Source organism: Oncorhynchus nerka, linkage group LG12 (genome assembly GCF_034236695.1).
Source record: "Oncorhynchus nerka isolate Pitt River linkage group LG12, Oner_Uvic_2.0, whole genome shotgun sequence".
Taxonomy (NCBI): Eukaryota; Metazoa; Chordata; class Actinopteri; order Salmoniformes; family Salmonidae; genus Oncorhynchus; species Oncorhynchus nerka.
The window spans coordinates 44,205,185-44,223,080 of record NC_088407.1 but is presented as its reverse complement, the minus strand read 5'-3'; the positions used below and the strand labels follow the sequence as shown (position 1 = coordinate 44,223,080).

At 43.5% G+C, this 17,896-nt stretch overlaps 1 protein-coding gene across 4 annotated transcripts in view; it reads right to left on the bottom strand.

Annotated features, from left to right (window-relative positions):
* LOC115138262 (CAP-Gly domain-containing linker protein 4-like) overlaps positions 1 to 17,896 on the bottom strand; it is a 92,159-nt gene that overhangs the window by 60,338 nt on the left and 13,925 nt on the right. For 3 of the 4 annotated variants that reach the window (XM_029674937.2, XM_065025611.1, XM_065025610.1), the window contains exons 3-9: positions 12,663 to 12,802; positions 11,582 to 11,675; positions 10,922 to 11,083; positions 10,076 to 10,194; positions 3,060 to 3,302; positions 2,096 to 2,231; positions 1,666 to 1,797 (exon numbers count right to left, since the gene is read on the bottom strand). In XM_029674937.2, the coding sequence (XP_029530797.2) occupies positions 1,666 to 1,797; positions 2,096 to 2,231; positions 3,060 to 3,302; positions 10,076 to 10,194; positions 10,922 to 11,083; positions 11,582 to 11,675; positions 12,663 to 12,802 (1,026 nt within the window). Of the gene's footprint in view, positions 1 to 1,665; positions 1,798 to 2,095; positions 2,232 to 3,059; positions 3,303 to 10,075; positions 10,195 to 10,921; positions 11,084 to 11,581; positions 11,676 to 12,662; positions 12,803 to 12,922; positions 13,031 to 17,896 lie in introns of all 4 variants that reach the window. The other variant, XM_029674938.2, reaches the window with a different exon arrangement.

Below are 17,896 nucleotides of genomic sequence, written 5' to 3'. Positions count from 1 at the left end.
ATTGAGTGGCTGCTGCCAACACACCGACTCAACTCCAGCCACTTTAATAATGGGAAATGATGTAAAATATATCACTAGCCACTTTAAACAATGCCACCTAATATAATGTTTACATACCCTACATTATTCATCTCATATGTATATGTATATACTGTACTCTATATCATCTACTGCATCTTTATGTAATACATGTATCACTAGCCACTTTAACTATGCCACTTTGTTTACATACTCATCTCATATGTATATACTGCACTCAATACCATCTACTGTATCTTGCCTATGCCGCTCTGTACCAACACTCACTCATATATCTTTATATACATATTCTTATCCCCTTACACTTGTGTCTATAAGGTAGTAGTTTTGGAATTGTTAGCTATATTACTTGTTGGTTATTACTGCATTGTCGGAACTAGAAGCACAAGCATTTCGCTACACTCGCATTAACATCTGCTAACCATGTGTATGTGACAAATAAAATTTGATTTGATTTGATTTTGTGATGGTGTACAGTATATTCAATTTATCTATTAGACTTTTTTAAATGTAGATGTTCCAAAGGCTTGTATGCGTGGAGGCCTGGAGATGCTAAACGTGTGTATGTTAATTAACGGTCAATTACCGTGAGACTGGCAGACTGTTGCATGACAATAACAGTCTGACAAAATGTCATGACTGCCACAGACCTAGTCAAGATGGTTATTATCAACAACAACAAGCTAGCAGAGATGGTGAGAAGCAGTAGCACCAGAGGATGAGACCCCAAACCCAAGGCTTGCCATCTTTCCTCTGAAGAAGCCTCATCACCGTGGGCAGCTCTCCGTAAACATGTGTTAAGCAGCGAAAAAGGCAGGCCACCACGACAAGACAATCCAATCAAGGCTTGGGAGAGAACTTGACTTTTGCCCCGGAGAGCTCCGACAGACAGATACACCTACTCATTCCCAGGTGAGGTGGGGGAAAGATCGAGTCACAAACATCAGAGGCATTGCGCCTTTCCGTCGGGCATTTGCGGAAATCTGGTTAGCAGAGATAGGTCTCCTCCCTTTTCATGGGGTTTGTGACTTTGTCATTGGCCCCTCTTCTAGCCACCCCCGAGCAGCAGGGAGGTGGAGAAGCTATGGTTTACATGACCATTACAGTCTGAATCATGGCTTTGTGTTATAGAGTACACCCCCCGCCCAGAGTGGATTAATTTCAGAGTTATGTCTCAGCCAGTGGAAGCATATTGAGGTGGAAGGGGGTTGAGACATTGCATCGAAAACTAATGTCATTAAGGAGGGTGAGGTGGCGAGGTGTGTGTTTCTGTGATGTGTTGCCTCTAATAATGCATTAATGTGTATGGGTCCCCAGAAAACACATCCTGGAGGGGGTGTAATGAGATAAACGGTGAAGTGGAAATTGGCTCTCCTCCCTTTATGCCATTCTCCATCTTCTCCCACCTGTCCGACTCCGCTCCCTACCTCCCTAACTCAACTCTCAGCCCTTCAGGCTCAGGAGTTTCTCTAAGCTTTCATAACAATGGGAGCTTTCCATCACAGGTAGGTCCATTTGTCTTTGTGGCCCGAGGGACTATAGGCCAAACTATCCTTTACCCTGTAGCCTATCCATCCATCCACTGACGTGGTACAAATATTTGAAGTCCCTGTCAGAGAAAGTTACCTGTGTTGATCTTGGAGGTGACGCGCGACAGGTTGATGCGCTGAGAGGGCCGTATGGGGGTGGCACTTCTCTGGGTGCTGGCTTTGCATCGCTCTGAGGGTTTGCTGATCTTGGACAGGGGTGCAAAGATCCCTGTCAGGGGGGAGAATGTGAGAAGAGATAGAGAAAAAGAGATTTCATTGCTTTTAGCAGAGAGCAAGAGGTCAAAATGGGCCAAACACCAGATTGGGACAGCCATTTGAGATGTTCACTCACAACTCACATGAGGAGAATAGCTCTTGCCATAGTGAGACGCCATTGAGCAACCAACTTGTTCGATAGGTCCTAATAGCTTCGGATGGAGGATATTGACTGAGTCTATGATGATACGCAGCGATTGGATTGATTAATGCTTAGGGAGTACCGTCAGTCGGGGTTGTAGCGGACATACCGTGTTTGAGGCGGCAGGAAAAGTACTGAACTCCAGCGACGGATCCGTCATTCTTCCCCTCCGCTTGGTCGAGTTCCACGCCGGCCCAAAGACCGCCGGCGAACTCGGTGCTGCCGCAGAACTGTAGAGTGCCCACCTGAATACACACACACAGATGCACGCACACATTAAACAGCTATAGAGCCAACAAACAGGGCCCTACTCCAAAAAATAGTCAGTAAAAAAATAGGGTGGGGGGGTGGGACTCTCTCAATATGGTTGTTTCATCCTCTATCTGTCCATCCTTGGGAGAGCACGGCTGCGCATTTAGGTAAGGGCGGGCCCCCTATCAAGAACCCGCGGCAACTCAAGCGTGTTTTGATGCGTCCAAAACTATAAACACGTAGAGGAGGAGGGACAAAAATGAATTAAAAGAAAATAGAGATCAAAGTGCCTGGCTCGCCAGAGCGGCAGGGAGAAAATAGAGTTATGATTAGCCAATCTGTGTGAACTCAACGCCCGGCGTTCTCGCTCTCAGTGTGGCGCGGGAATTCATTAATAGCTTATTCTTTGAGGGGGCCCTGTCTGTCTGTCTGTGTGCACACGCGCACACTGTTTGGAGTGTGTGCGTGTAGGAGTGAGGGTGTCTTCAGGCAGGAACACAACACAGATTACAAGTCCTTAAATTCACCGTTTCACCTTTTTCTATTATTTTTCATCCCTTTCTTTTCCTTCCCTTGTCTTAAGAAGTAGAAAAACATACTTGACCGCCAAAGATGGTGTTGTCATAGACATTTTCCTGGGGCTAGAGTGTCATGATCTTTCACAGAGTGCTATATTTTTAAGAGTCTTGGCAGATGAGCTGTTAATCATTCACTCAAATAAGCAGACGGCTCCTTTTTTCTCTACCAGTTATGGACAATCAACCAATGACAGTCTGTGGATTTGAGACCCTTCATTGATGGCTATGGAACTGGCCGCTTACCTTCTGACCGGCGATGACCACGCGGTCGCCCAGCTGGATGCCCATGATGATGAGCTGGAGCCGAGCCTTGTCGGAGAGGCCTGATGGATCTTGGGCAGGGAGGGTCAGGGGGGCACAGGGCCGGGGAAGGGCCTCCCTCAGCAGGCTGCGCAGCTCCTTGGCCAGGGCGGCGGCGTCCGCCATCTCCAAGAGCATGTCCAAGGGCTCGGATACCACGTCGGCCGGGCACTGGCCCCTCTCGTTCTGGGGGAAGAAAGATGGGGCAAGAAGAGGAAAATAAATTAGGGTACAGAGAGAGGGAGAAAGACAGGGAGAGAATAAAAAAGAATAGAAGAGAGAGTCAACACTGAATTAGACTAATTTATCCCCAGCTGATTTATAAAATAGCAGCTGTCTATAGTAATAGAGCAAAAATGAGCCTCCAAAAAAGTTAACAACAATGTCACTTCATGAGACTGGTGGTTCTACTTAGGTCTGGAAAGCTCAAGTTTGGACGTGATTACCACCATTACCAACAAAAATACACCCGATCAGTGTTTCATGTGCAGTACATTGACGCGGGCACACACCCTGGGGGTTCAGTGAAATGGCTAAGCCTCAGAGATCCTCATAACTGTCAGAGAGACAGTCAGAGCACTGAGGTGTCAGAGGAGAGATGGCTTCAGAGGTGTAATAGACGAGGGAGGGTGTTTGAATTGGTGCTGCTGAAGTAATTGGGACCTCACTCACCCACCCCTCTGGAGGGGCGAGTGGTTCTTTATGAATTGTCAAAGGAGCTCTCTGCAAGAGTCTGCCTTTCACACTGTGCTAATGGACACGCTGCTGATTGACGTATATGTGTAATGTCTGTCGATATGATATGAATGTAAGTAATTTATCATGTTGTTGTACAAAAGCATATCCTTAGTGCATTAAGGTCTTTGGAGATAGAAGAGTGTGTGTGTGTGTGTACCTTCAGAAAGTATTCACACCCCTTGACCTTTTCAACATTTCGCTGCCAAAGGTGATTCTAACATGTATTGACTCAGGGGGATGAATACTTAGTTATATTTTTTTCCTCTACTGACTGAGTATTATGTGTAGATTGTTGACAAATAAAGCTAATTAAATTAATTTTAATCCCACTTTGAAACAACAAAACGTGGAAAAAGTCAATGGGTGTGAATACTTTCCGAAGGCACTGTATGTGTGAGCTGGAATGTGTTTAAAGTCAGGCCATGGGTGTTAACGCAATGCTAGTTATGATGTGTTAAAAACAGCCCTTAAGGTGACCAGGAATGAGTTTAAATGGCAGTGGCAATGGGTGTGTGGCAGGTAGTCATTTTCTTCCCACCTTTAATTCAGTTCCATACTTTCATTCCTAGGAAAACCTTGACCTTGCCAGTGCAGCTCTTCTGTAATTTTCTCTTTTACATTTCCAGCTGGGCGCCTAGTTACCTACAGTAGCCACTTGTAACTGCAGACAGGTGTTAAGGAGAATCAACGGACCAATTAGCGTGTTGAGATATTTTCCATTTAGTGCTCAGAGGAGACGCGGGGAAGATAAAGCTCACGTATAATCACAACCAAATACGGAACTTTGCAAAGTTAGCCTTCATTAAAGTTATGTTCATACCACCTGGAGGGTGGCTGCCTAACATGTCATGTCTGGTTACAAGACTAACAACCAAAACAAATAGTTTGTTTATCTCTTGGCATCCGTTTCCGACAGCAACAGTTGCCATGGGCGGCGGTCAGGGCAAAACGGTCAGCTTCTCTAATTGGGAGAAGGGATTCTTTGTGACATGGGCAGTAGTTTGCCGATGGGTTGTAAGGGTAGGTGGCTTGCGGTGGAAGATAGCAGCAAGATAGCAGGTTGGGCAGGCAAATCAAACCAAGTCTTGAACCTTTATTCAAATGTGAAAGAGGAGCTAGTAGGCAGCCAACAGAGCCAGGACATACATTTGGACAGGCTTTTTCTCGTAACGGTGAGTAGCTCGGCAAAGAAGCAAGATAGCAATTTCGGCCACTGACTGATATGGTTCCTGTGCTAGTGCTAACAACTGACCTGGACCAGTTTCAGTCGAAAGCTGGCTAGCTAATGCACCTTCAAACTCAGTGCCTCTTTGCTTGACATCATGGGAAATATCAAAAGAAATCAGTAAAAACCTCAGAAAAAAAATTATAGACCTCCACAAGTCTGGATCAACATTGGGAGCAATTTCCAAACACCTGAAGGTACCAAGTTCATCTGTACAAACAATAGTATGCAAGTATAAACACCATGGGACCACACAGCCGTCATACCGCTTAGGAAGGAGACGCGCTCTGTCTCCTAGAGATGAACGAACTTTGGTGCGAAAAGTTTAAATCAATCCCAGAACAACAGCAAAGGACCTTGTGAAGATGCTGTAGGAAACCGGTACAAAAGGATCTACACTTTGTGAAATCTGCATCGCATCTCGACTGGCTGGTGATCTGTGCCAATGACCGAGCTAACAAACCCCTTGAAAAACAACCAACATAGAAATTAGAAACTGGTGGAAATAGCCAAAAGTCATTACACCAAAAAACAGAGCAGAGCAGATAGCAGTGCTACCACTTCTGTCTGACTCCGGACTACACATTATCCCCAGTAATAGAAGTTCAAACCACATCCTGTCCTATGTCTTTACCTGCTCCTTCACCTTAACCCTTTCCTTGTTGTCCGAATAAAAGTACAATGCATTCTACTTCAAAAAATGCAAGAGAAAAAGGAGTAGGCAAAATGTTCAACTTCAATCAACAGCACGTTTCTTGACAGCTCATAGACTTAGTAACAGCTAGGTCAATTAGGAATAAAGAAAGGCAGCAATGTATTTTTGCCCTGCTTCCCTTTCATGCTTACGTATTAAGCTGGCGATTAATGTTTATGCCCTCTAGCACTGTCATAGTCTTGGATCTTTGTACTCCTTGGAGACCAAGTCTTGTTTTCGAGAGAGGTTGAAAAGTATAGCCAGTACACTGTGCCAAATCAAACATCAGTTTTCTCCTCGAAACTCTAGTTGTGTAAGGAGCAGAATCGATTAACAGATACGCCAGCACTCTGCTGCCCTCATGTGATGAAATAAAACATATCCAATGATGCAGAATGGGCAAAATGATAGAGGCAAATCCATTTGAATGCAAATATGGACAACACTGGATGAGGGCGCATTGTCAATTTCACCTGGTGCAAGTCTCTATTCAAAGTAAATGTCAGAGTTAAATCAGGGAGCCGCTGAAGCAAAGCCCTCAGCATACACTTTGCAGTGCTACAGATACAAAAAGCCTCAGAGTGAGCCTATATGAGAAAGCACTTTGTCTAAGATGAGAGGGGAAATTCAAAGCACATTGAAGACATTGGTATTCCAAACGAATGCCTGTTTAGTGTACTGCGTCAACTGAGGCCAAATGGTAAATGTGATACACAAAAACTTGTTCCCCCAATCAAAAGCCCCAGATTAACACAGAGGTTGGCGCTAAAATAAAGGTTAGGCACACAGGGCTAGCGCAGCAAACACAGAGGCTACGGCTGAGGACACAAACAAGTACGAGAAGTCCTGCTACGCCCTCTGCAGAGCCATCAAACAAGCAAAAGGACAATCTAGGAACAAGGTTGAATCCTATTACACAGGCTTTGACGCCTGACGCATGTGGCAGGGGCTACAGTGCATTACAGATTAGAAAGGAAGACCCAGCCGTAATCTGTCCAATGATGCCTTTCTACCAGATGAACTCAATGCATGCTTTAAAAAAATGCAAAACTCTTGAGCCGTGCACAAGGGCAACGGCTGACCCAGGGGACTGGGTGATCTAGCTCTGCGAGGTCGACGTGAGTAAGGTTTCTAATGAGGTTAACAGGCGTAAGGCAGCAGGGCCGGAAAGTATAGCAGGGCTCATTCTCAGAGCATGTGCAGAACAGCTGGCAGCCATATTCACGATCATCTTCATCGACGGCTCTGCAATGGAGCGGGTCGAGACCTTCAAGTTCCTGTGTCCAAATCACTAAGGACTTAAAATGGTCCACAAACACGCAATCAGATGTAAAGAAGATGTGACAGTGCCTCTTCTCCCTCAAGAGGTTGAAAAGATTTGCCATGGGCCCTCAAATCCTTAAAAAGTTCTACAGCTGCACCATTGAGAGTAACTTGACTGGCTGCATAACTGCTTGGTATGGCAACTGTACCGCCCTCAATTGCATGGTGCTTACAGAGGGTGGTGCGGACAGCCCAGTACATTACTGGAGCTGAGCTCCCCGCCATCCAGGACCTCCATATCAGGCGGTGTGAAAGGAAGGCCCAGAACCCATAGACTGTTCTCTCTGCTTCCACAGAGCAAGCGGTACTGGAGCAACATGTCTGACACCAACAGGATCCTGAACAGCTTCTACCCTCAAGCCATAAGCTAAATATCTACCAAAATGGCTACATGGACAATCTGCATTGACCCTTTTAGTTTGTTTATATTTTTGCACTGTCTCTATGAACACTCACTCTATGCACACTCACTTCCAAACACTGACACTCCAACACACACAAACACTTCATTTGCTCATACACACAAATTCATACTGACCCTACACACATCAACACACACTGGCATACGCTTCTGCTACTCTGTCATACATCCTGATGCCGAGTCACCTTACCCCTATACATTTCTACCTCTATCACTCCAGTATCCCTGCACATTATTAATATGGTATTGGCACTGACCATGGAACTGACAATGTATAGAGCTTACTTACTTTCTTGTGTTCTTCTTATTTCTATTTCTCGTTTGCTTTTGTTCTACTTGACTTGATCTATTTTTATAGTACAATTGATATTGATTACTGCATTGTTGAGAAATAACAACAAGAAAAGGTATTACACTGCACTTGTGCACATGAAAAAAAAACGTGAAACTACAGAGGAAGGATAAGCTCCACGCTCCCTGCCCCCCAAAAATAGGCAGAACTACAATGTACAGTTAACAATCATTGTCATCCTCCTCGGGTATGTTATTGGAAGTATACACATGAAGCTACACTTCTTGATGAACTCTATCTTTCTAATTGACAGATTGTGATCGGGCTCGGAGAGATGATTACAAACTTCAAAATTGCCAAGCCTGTGCCTTTCACAACATGAACGAACTCCCATCACCTCTCTCGCAGATCTCGCTGAATAACAATGTGCTGTGGTGAGTCACAAGCCTTACTGAATCAAACAGAGGGGATGGCAGTATGGAGGACTAACACAGGAGCTTTTCTTCAAATAAGATTTATTGGGACAGTAGAGTGGGAGGGGGTGAGAACGTATATCCTCTGCCTACATCTCTGCAATCAAAGTGTTTTCTACTGCAGTTTTTTATTCACTTTTTTTGTTTTTTGATAAGTTGTTGAGAGATGAACTGTAATACCTGGTTGTGATCCACGGAATTGCAGGACTGATTATGGCAAGTCTGTTTTGTTTCTGCTTGGCAAGCTAATATAGCTAGCTAATATGATTTGGATTATGCAACACCAGATTAACAGCATCAGTTTTTTGGCCACCTGCCCCGGTTCTTAGAGGGAAGTGGACTGCGGTGTGAGGGGATGCAGAAGCTCGCCTCATAGGGGGGCTTTTCCAGATTACTGCTGAGGTGTGTTGGTCTTACTTATGCTTTTCAGTCATCGAAGCATCACCCAGGTGGGTGCTGCATTTCAGTAGTGGACGATCCAGCCTACCTACAGAAGAGGGACTGCGAACATCGAAGACGACAAGGTACCCGATGAAGAACTCTGTGGCCTGTTTGTCAGATGTTTCTACCTCCCAGCGTGGCTGTTCCATATATGCTCCCTCCGCTCAAGATACTACCTTTTCGAACTGCCTACCTTCTAAAGCTGTGGAAGGCCATCACCGAAGAACTGCCAGATCAAAATTACTTAGATTCTACTTGTAATGAAAAGTGCTATATAGAACAAGTCTATTATTATTTATACTATACAAGTAGTGTCATCGGGGTATGGGCTGGGCATCTGAAAGAGTGCCATCAACCAATCAATCAATCGTTTTCATTTGACCTTGACAAAATGTTTCCGCAAACATATTGCCTTGAACATTCCCTCGCACCGTTACCTCTACCTGAGAACCAACCAAAATGTTCAAGGAACATTTCTCGATAGCTAAAGACTGAGCCACAGAGACTCTTTACTTGTCCCCCCTCTGGGCCTGAAATGCTTAAACAGGAGTCGCAGGTTGTTCGAGACACAGCGGGTTTTTTAGCCGGGGTAAATAATATCAACAATGAAAATTCATCTGGTGTTGCGTTCCTCTCCACTCGCACCGAGGGGGTGTAAAATTGGTTTAGGAGATAAATTAGTGCTGTTAATTTGCAGGAAAAACCTGCGGGAGAGAACTGAATGAGAGAGTTGGGGAAGGTAAAGCGAAGAAGCGAGAGTCGGGCATAGGAGGGATGTGTGACACCTTCAGTGGCGAAGAAACACACATCTGCTCGACGGGGTCTTTGTGTCACAAGGATTGCACATTCCTGAGGGGTATAATTTCGAGAGAGCGGGGAATGAGTGAAAGGAGGTGTGACGGTATGTGTGACTGTGTGTGGTGTGTATATTCATTTACTATGACTATACATGAGTAGAATGGAGAACATCCATGCGTAGAAATGCAGACTTTCTATATGAATGAGAAGGCATGTGTAGTATGTGTGGTTGCGTGTGAGAGTGTATTTAAATAAAACCCACTCCTATAAATCAAGCCAGCACTGTGTTTATGGTAAAATGGTAGTATGAGTTGTGTTTTACATTAGTCAAATGTGAGGAGAGACAGCTGAACAGCCTCTAAGCTAGTTAGGTAGGTGGTACCAGGTAGCTACCAGCTGAGTTGAATTATGTTACAGGAAGCAAAAGGTACCCATTGACACCACATTTCCCAGGCAAATGTACAGCACAGAGCGATTTAGGTTCTCTGTTGAAAGTGTCTGGGAAATCAGCCCTAAGTGTTTATCCAAGGGGAAGGGCAATTTGGTGAACATACCCTGAAGGTGGGGTTAGCTCCCAGTTCTAGCAGACACTTGACTGCGGAGGAGCACAGGTTGGAGGCGGCAATGTGCAGGGCCGTGCCGAAGTCAAAGTCACTGCAGGTGGTGTCTACCTCTGAAACAAGTTCATAGATCCAATCAAATTAGATTAAATAACACTTCATTGTCTGCTTTTGCAGAAATGTGCTTTATATCTCAATGCTTCATCATCACAAGAAGACAAAAAGTTTAAGGAGAGAGAGAGAGAGGTGTGACATGCTGAAAGTCAGCAAATTGTATTTAGTTATTCTTTATTTGAACAGACAACAGTAAGTGTGGTCTATTTACTGTTTGTGTCTGTTTATTCAGTATATTTGAAAAATAATGTAAGTCGTACACTCTAGGAGCTCAGTGTTTGTCATTATACCTTGACAGACAGTCTGTTGAAACATTGGTTATAAAATGATTGCGTCTGAGCTCCGAGAGTGTGCAGCTCTCCTTTTCTTTTTCATGTGTTCTACTCCGCTAGTTAGCACCTCGCCTAAACAGGTGTGCGTTTTTTGTTGCCTACAGATTATTCAGCATATTTGCCTACACAAGTACTCCCTTTGCACATACTGTATGAGTGTAGTATTCTGAAAACTGGAAGCTTGAATCCTTATTGTTTGAGATCATGTGAGTGTGGTTGCAGGGGACAAAGTATCAAATAACAGTGTTGGTAGTAAAGTTTCTTTCCCTTCGTAGCATTCTCTCCAGTTATCTGTTCCACAATTTATCTATCCAGCCCAAAGTGTCTCCCCTCTCTTATCCCCTATCCCCCCCACCACCTACTCCCTTCTCTCCCCCATCTCCACTTTCCTCACCCCCGGGCTGGGAGGCGTGCAGAACCACCCGGATGAGCTGGGGCACATCGAAGTAGGCGGCGTAGTGCAGGGCACTCATGTTTGTCCACCGCGACCGCAGACCAGGCTCTGCCCCCAGGGACAGGAGTTGCTGGGCGAAGCTGGCCGCCATGTCTGCGTCACCTAAGAGGACAGACAGACGGTCAATGGCTGCCAGAACACTACAGTACACAATGTCAGGGCAGACTTTAAGCCTTTCAAACAATATTTCTCACAGACAGAGAGACAGAGAGAGACAGATGGTCAAAGGCTGCCAGAACACTACAGTACACAATGTCAGGGCAGACTTTAAGCCTTTCAAACAATATTTCTCATAGACAGAGAGACAGCGAGAGACAGATGGTCAATGGCTGCCAGAACACTACAGTACACAATGTCAGGGCAGACTTTAAGCCTTCAAACAATATTTCAGACAGACGGACAGACAGACGGACAGTCGGTCGGTCAATGGCTGAACACTACAGTACACAATGTCAGGGCAGACTTTAAGCCTTTCAAACAGTATTTCTCATAGACAGAGAGACAGAGAGAGAGAGAGAGAGAGAGAGAGAGAGACAGACAGACCAACAAGACACTCAATCACATGCATGCACACACATATATACACTACCCTCTACTCACCTATGCCGGGTGCCCCCGCCTTGCAGCAGTAGTGCAGGAGGCTCATGTCGGTCAAGCCATCTCGGTCATTCACACCACAGCCTCTCTTTAGGATCTAACAGTGGTGCAACGATAGGCATCACTGCTATGTCTAAATAGTCAGTTAGCTATGTGCAACACAGATCTAATAATAGCCATGAAAACCTAGAAATGTCTGAGACCAAGGGATTTTACAGCACTGAACCGATACTAACTTCAGAAGCTGGAAACCCAAACAAAGGTGGCTATCACTTTTGTTGTGGGAAGTCATTTGTGAGGAGGTCTTTTTTATTTTTTTTGCAGTGCTATGTTATCACTAAAGCAAGTTGTAAGCTTTGGAATTCATAAAGAAATGTCCACCTGCCTGAATGCTAAATTTCCCTAAGGACAGAGGCAGAGTTGTTCCCTTTCTCAGGGGGTCAATTATCCAGTTGCCACACTATCTAGAGAAAGTAATTTAAAAAATGGGGGGGCGGGGGAAATCTGGCACAACACTGAGCACTAAGACATGGGGAAGAGAGAGATTACGTTTGATTTCAAGATCAGAGCTCACTGTACTGTATAGTATGTTGCAGTATTTAAATCAATACAAATGTTTTCCACGGGTGATTAGCTACACTGAATAGTTATTTTATCATACAAATGAACGTTTTTGTGTAAAAAATATGTCTGATTGTGGCTGACTGATGCCGGATTCAAACTATAGACCCAAATCGAGCAAAGCCAAAACGAGACATACTGGCTTGGCCTAGTTACGCATGGACAATGGGAAAAGAAAATATTGACGCCAGCACACTATGGGTCAGCCCCCATAGTGTGAATCAGGCATTAGTGTCGTCATTGACAATGTCCTTTGTGTTGTCTCTTTGTCTACAACCCCAGGAGGTTGAACAGGAGGTTATCTTAATGAACTAATCTGGAGAGATATTAAGTATATGTCCCAAATGTCACCCTATGCCCTTGATATAGTGCACTACTTCTGACCAGAGCCCTGAGGGCACTAAATAGGGAAGACGGTGACATTTGGGACACAAACTAGGTGTAATGGAGGAATAAGGGTCACCTCATTGCCGATCAGGCTGATATTCTTCTGGACCTGGGGCACCCACTGCCTGAGTACGGCGAACAGCTCCGGTACCGTGGTGCTGGACTCAAACAGCACCTCCCTGCACTGGGGCTCCTCGGGGTCAAAGAAGGAGAACTCTGGAGGGAACGAGAGCAAAAACAGAAAGACACTTTTCATCCTGTCACTTGCAATGAGACCTGGGGTGTATTCACTAGGAACCAAATTAAAGCAAATGGCCGAAACGGGGAGAGACTAACCTGAACTTGTCTAATGAGATATGCTCCGTTTTGTTATGGTTCGCAACTGTGTGCATTAATGAATACACCCTGGGTTCAAATAGTTAATCTGGGCTTGATAGAGGATGTCTGGCAAAATGGAAGCAATAGAAAAGTCACAAAAATGCAAACCTCGCCCATCGGCCACTCAAGACAGGGTACAACAAATGCTAAAAATATATATTAACGATTTCGATTCATATTTAAACCCAGGTCTGCTTGCAATTAATACATGTATTCAGTAGACTGTACGTGTGCATACAATAAGTGAAACCTACAACCAAGGCAATATGAAATGACACGAATAGAGCAGATGAGATTCCTTATTCTACTATTATTATTCTACAATGCCAGGCAGCTTCGTACAACACAATATAGTTATATCTGAACATCCCACAACATTGTGCTCTGGTGAATGTAGCCCCGGAGCACCATGCTCTAACCAACTGTGACATCTGAATCACAGAAGAACCTGGGTGGATGAGAAAAGAGCCGTGATGCCACCATCACTTACTTGCACTTGTCTTTTCTTACTACCACTGACTGTGACAAGTAAGGTTTTAATTGCAATGGCTTTGATAGGTGGTTGTCTTATCAACCTTAGTTGAAAACACTAAGTCGCTCTAAATAAGAGCTTCTGTTAACTTCTTTGGGAACGGGGGGCAGTATTGAGTAGCTTGGATGAATAAGGTGCCCAGAGTAAACTGCCTGCTACTCAGGCCCAGAAGCTAGAATGTGCATATAATTAGTAGATTTGGATAGAAAACACTGCCCCCTATCCCAAAGGCACAGTCAACTTAGTGTAAATTTCTGAGCCACTGGAATTGTGATGCAGTGAATTATAAGTGAAATATTCTGTCTTTAAAAAATTGTTGGAAAATGTACTTGTGTCATGCACAAAGTAGATGTCCTAACCGACTTGCCATATCTATAGTTTGTTAACAAGAAATTTGTGGAGTGGTTGAAAAACAAGTTTTAATGACTCCAACATAAGTGAATGTAAACTTCCGACTTCAACTGATGATATATATATATATATTTATTGTGGCAGACCAGGGGGTTTGGTCAAGATGTTTACACAGATCAGACATGGACAGAGTAGGATTAGCTCGGTTTCAAGGATGCCTATTTAAATAATAAATCATAAGAAAAGGATAGGTCTCCCCCATGAGAACCTCTCGGGATACCGTCTTCTGGGCTCCGGGTCTTGCTGTATCCTGTCAGGCACAAAAACTGAACTCCCTCCTTTTAGCTCGGGCACCTTCTCCAACTACACGGAAGTCATCTTTTTTCGCCAAGTCCCTCTCCTTGTGTGCTGCCCTTCTGGCAGCTTTATGGGACTCGTACAGCTGGTGAGCAATCAGCCCTTGATTACCCACCAACCACAATCAGCCTCAATTAGTCCTGGCCGGAGAGCCCGTCGAGACCTGGCACGTCCAGCAGAGGGGGCCATCACCTCGTGATGTAGACTCAGTCTGCCACCAGGCCTCGACGAGTCTCCCCGTGGTGGCTGACCTGCTCTACGCCAAAATAAATAAATAAATATTTATTATTTTTTGTACATATTTTTTTCTTCATATTTTCAAACAGTCCATTTATATTTTCCAATGGGGCAATACATTTGGTTGAGGTTTTTGTGCTTTGTTTCAAAAACAAGAACATTTCTAAGTGACCCAAAACGTTTGAACAGTATTGTATGTATTGTAAAAAATATTATCTTTGAGAACTATCACCAAAATAAAAACTAGACAGTCAGGGAGAATCTAAAATTAAAGAAAAGGCATGGCATGGGGCCTCCATTGATTTTGTTACAATGTTTGAGTCACTCAGATAGCATAAGAACACAGCATAAGCCATGGCAAAATGTTTAGAATTACTGGAAATGTGCTTTAAACTGCACATTTTCACTCAGCCCCATGGCAAAATGTGTAGAATTGTAGGGAATTGGCTTCTAAACTGCAAAGTTGTCTCTGCGGCTAAGAGAAGGGCCTCTAAAGGGTCGGAGATGGCGTCGTTGGCCACACCCACTACAACGCTGATTTGTCTAATACTACGTATACTACAGTGGTTCCTCCTTTAAAAGTTGTGAGCTTGCGCCGTGGGACTAATAATTTGTGGTTTAGTACTGTACCCTGTGTCACCACTTCATTGCTCCAGATCTACGCAAGGGGGAGTTAGAGCACTGATTATGCTTTTGAGTCCTACTGTGTCTCTAACTGACAATGACTGGGCGACAAACCTAAATAGAAACTGATAATTGTGCACAACTTCCGTATTACTTACTAAAACTGTTTTTACACTAAGGTTGTTATTCTTTTATTTTGTTAGGATTATTTTGCTCTTACTGTAGTAGTGTAGGCCACTTCTGACCGGTCACGTTGTACAGCGCCTGAGTGGTGCAACGGTCCAAGACACTACATAGCAGTACAAGCTGTGTTGCTAAAGATGCTGGTTCAATACCGGTGCCGGCCTCGACTGGGAGACCCATGAGATGACTGTAGGTTTTTCTCCCTTTAGAAACATAAATAATTCTAAATAACAAATCTTTATGCTTTCATTCATAAAATAATGATAAAAATACTCTTGCAAAATGCAGATGTTTATTTAGTTATGGATCCATAATGAATTACTATGGGAATAAATATAACTGAATTACAGAAATATCCTCCAATCCTCTATATATAATTATTGGGGGAGAGTCACGTCAGATTTATCGATATACTGTAGGCCTACCGTAGATGACATGAGTCTCACTAGTGTTGAGTGAATGTGCTGTTAAAAGTGGTGTAGCGCTTATTTATTTAAAGAGCATATTGAAGTTAGAAGCAATAGGATTTGAAGTAATAGCCTACAACTCTTTTAGCACCGTTTTGCGCTGGTCTGAGACAAGCATGGGGACTGGTCTTGATAAATCAATGAGATTTTTATTTTCACTGAATCTACATTTGCGTATTGGTTGGACTACAATTATACAATTAGGGTGTAGAAATGTTACGCTCTTAGTGTAACCTTTATTTAACTAGGCAAGTCAGTTAAGAACAAATTCTTATTTACAAGGACAGCTTACTCCTTCCTCCCTGTTGGGGAATTGAACCCCGGTCTCCCGCGTGCCATGCCCACACGACACAGGGATTCTTTAGCAAAATAGCCCAGTACTGTACTCCCGACCGTCACGCTGTACAGTGCCATATTTTCCATTCTATCCGAACGGAAAACCAGTGGGTTTTTCGTTTTTCTTGGAATAGAAACACCATAATATTGATCACGTTAATTAAGCAGGTAATAGTCAAAGGTTTGGACAAACCTACTCATTCCTGGGTTTTTCCCTTTGTTTTTACATTGAAGAATAATAGTGAAGACATCACAACAATGAAATAACATATATGGAATCAGTTAAGAACAAATTCTTATTTTTAAGGACAGCCTACTCCTTCCTCGCCGTCGGGGAATTGAACCCCAGTTTCCCGCGTACCAGCATTCTCTAGTACAGCCATTATTGAAGGCTATCAAATGCTTCTCAAAGATGCCCTCTGGTGGTCAAACTAGCACTAATTATTTTATTTAACCTATATTTATCAGGAAGGGCTCATTGAGATTTTAAATCTCTTTTTCAAGAGCGTCCTGGCCAAGATAGGCAGCACAAAGTCATTACAAGGTTTGCAAGTTCTGAGATGAGGTCCAACAGTAAATAACAGTATCATCAGCATAAAAATTAAGTTGCGCATTTTGGACATTTTTGTCTAAATCATTTATATAAATAGTAAATAAGAGAGGACCAAGTACAGAGCTTTGGGGCACACCATTAAAGACAGACAATTTAACAGACATAAGCCCATCAAATTGAGTGCACCGAGTTCTATCAGATAGTTAGCAAACCATGCAACTGCATGCTCTGAAAGACCTACACTCGACAATCTCTGCCTTAGTATAGCATGATCAACTGTATCAAAAGCCTTAGAGAGATCAATAAAAAGTGAGACAGTGCTGTTTTATGTCAAGGGCTTCAGTGATATAATTTAAAACCTTCATGACTGCTGTAATTGTGCTATTCTTCTTCCTGAAGCCCGATGGTAAATAAAACCGCTTTTAGCTGTTCACTCACAAGGGCTTCAAGTATTTTCACCAGGAGTAATGGTACCAGCGGTTCACACTTAAATAACGTGCCATGGAATTCTGCGGCACCATGAAAGCCGCGCCGCAGTACACTGCAACTTGTAAAGGAGAAACCACTGTATGAAGTTGAGTTATTGTAAAATTTAAATATATACATGTTTTGGAGGCAATAGTACCATGAATTTCATTGTCGGACAAGGACAAATGGTACACCATACAACTCACAAGGCCCAGATGCTTATTTTGGTACAACTTGTGTCCATATCAGACAAACACGCATATTTATTGAAAATGTTCTTTGATTTTGCCTTTTAAGAAGTCTGGAGAGCCGTAGAGACAATATACATAGTTTGGATTGCCCCGGTCGAGACTCATTCAATGGTACCTTGCAATTCACTCTACCTCACACATAAGTTTGTCTATAGCTGTTGACATCACATGAGCCTCTCTGAGCCAATGAAAATGTACAAAGCACACTTATGAAACGAGGTGGTGTAGTACCACTTACGTCCCCTGGATGGCAGTATAATACACACCATTGAAATCACCACAGCGAGCTGAATCCAGCCATTTTTCAGATATACAGTATATGCCAGACTTATAGTTTTTGTTTTAATAGATCCATTCATATGTCAGCTCAGTGTGGTTTTAAGGATTTTATTAACAATCAAAGGATGTATGTACTCTGTGTGTGTGTGTGTGTGTGTGTGTGTGTGTGACATTTGTATGCCTTTGAGTGTGTGCATTACATTTTTTTACGTGTAGGCCTAATGAAATGTTTCAAATGCACTTTAATCTTTCAATACACTTAGATCTGAATTTCATGTGATGTTGTGTTTCCTT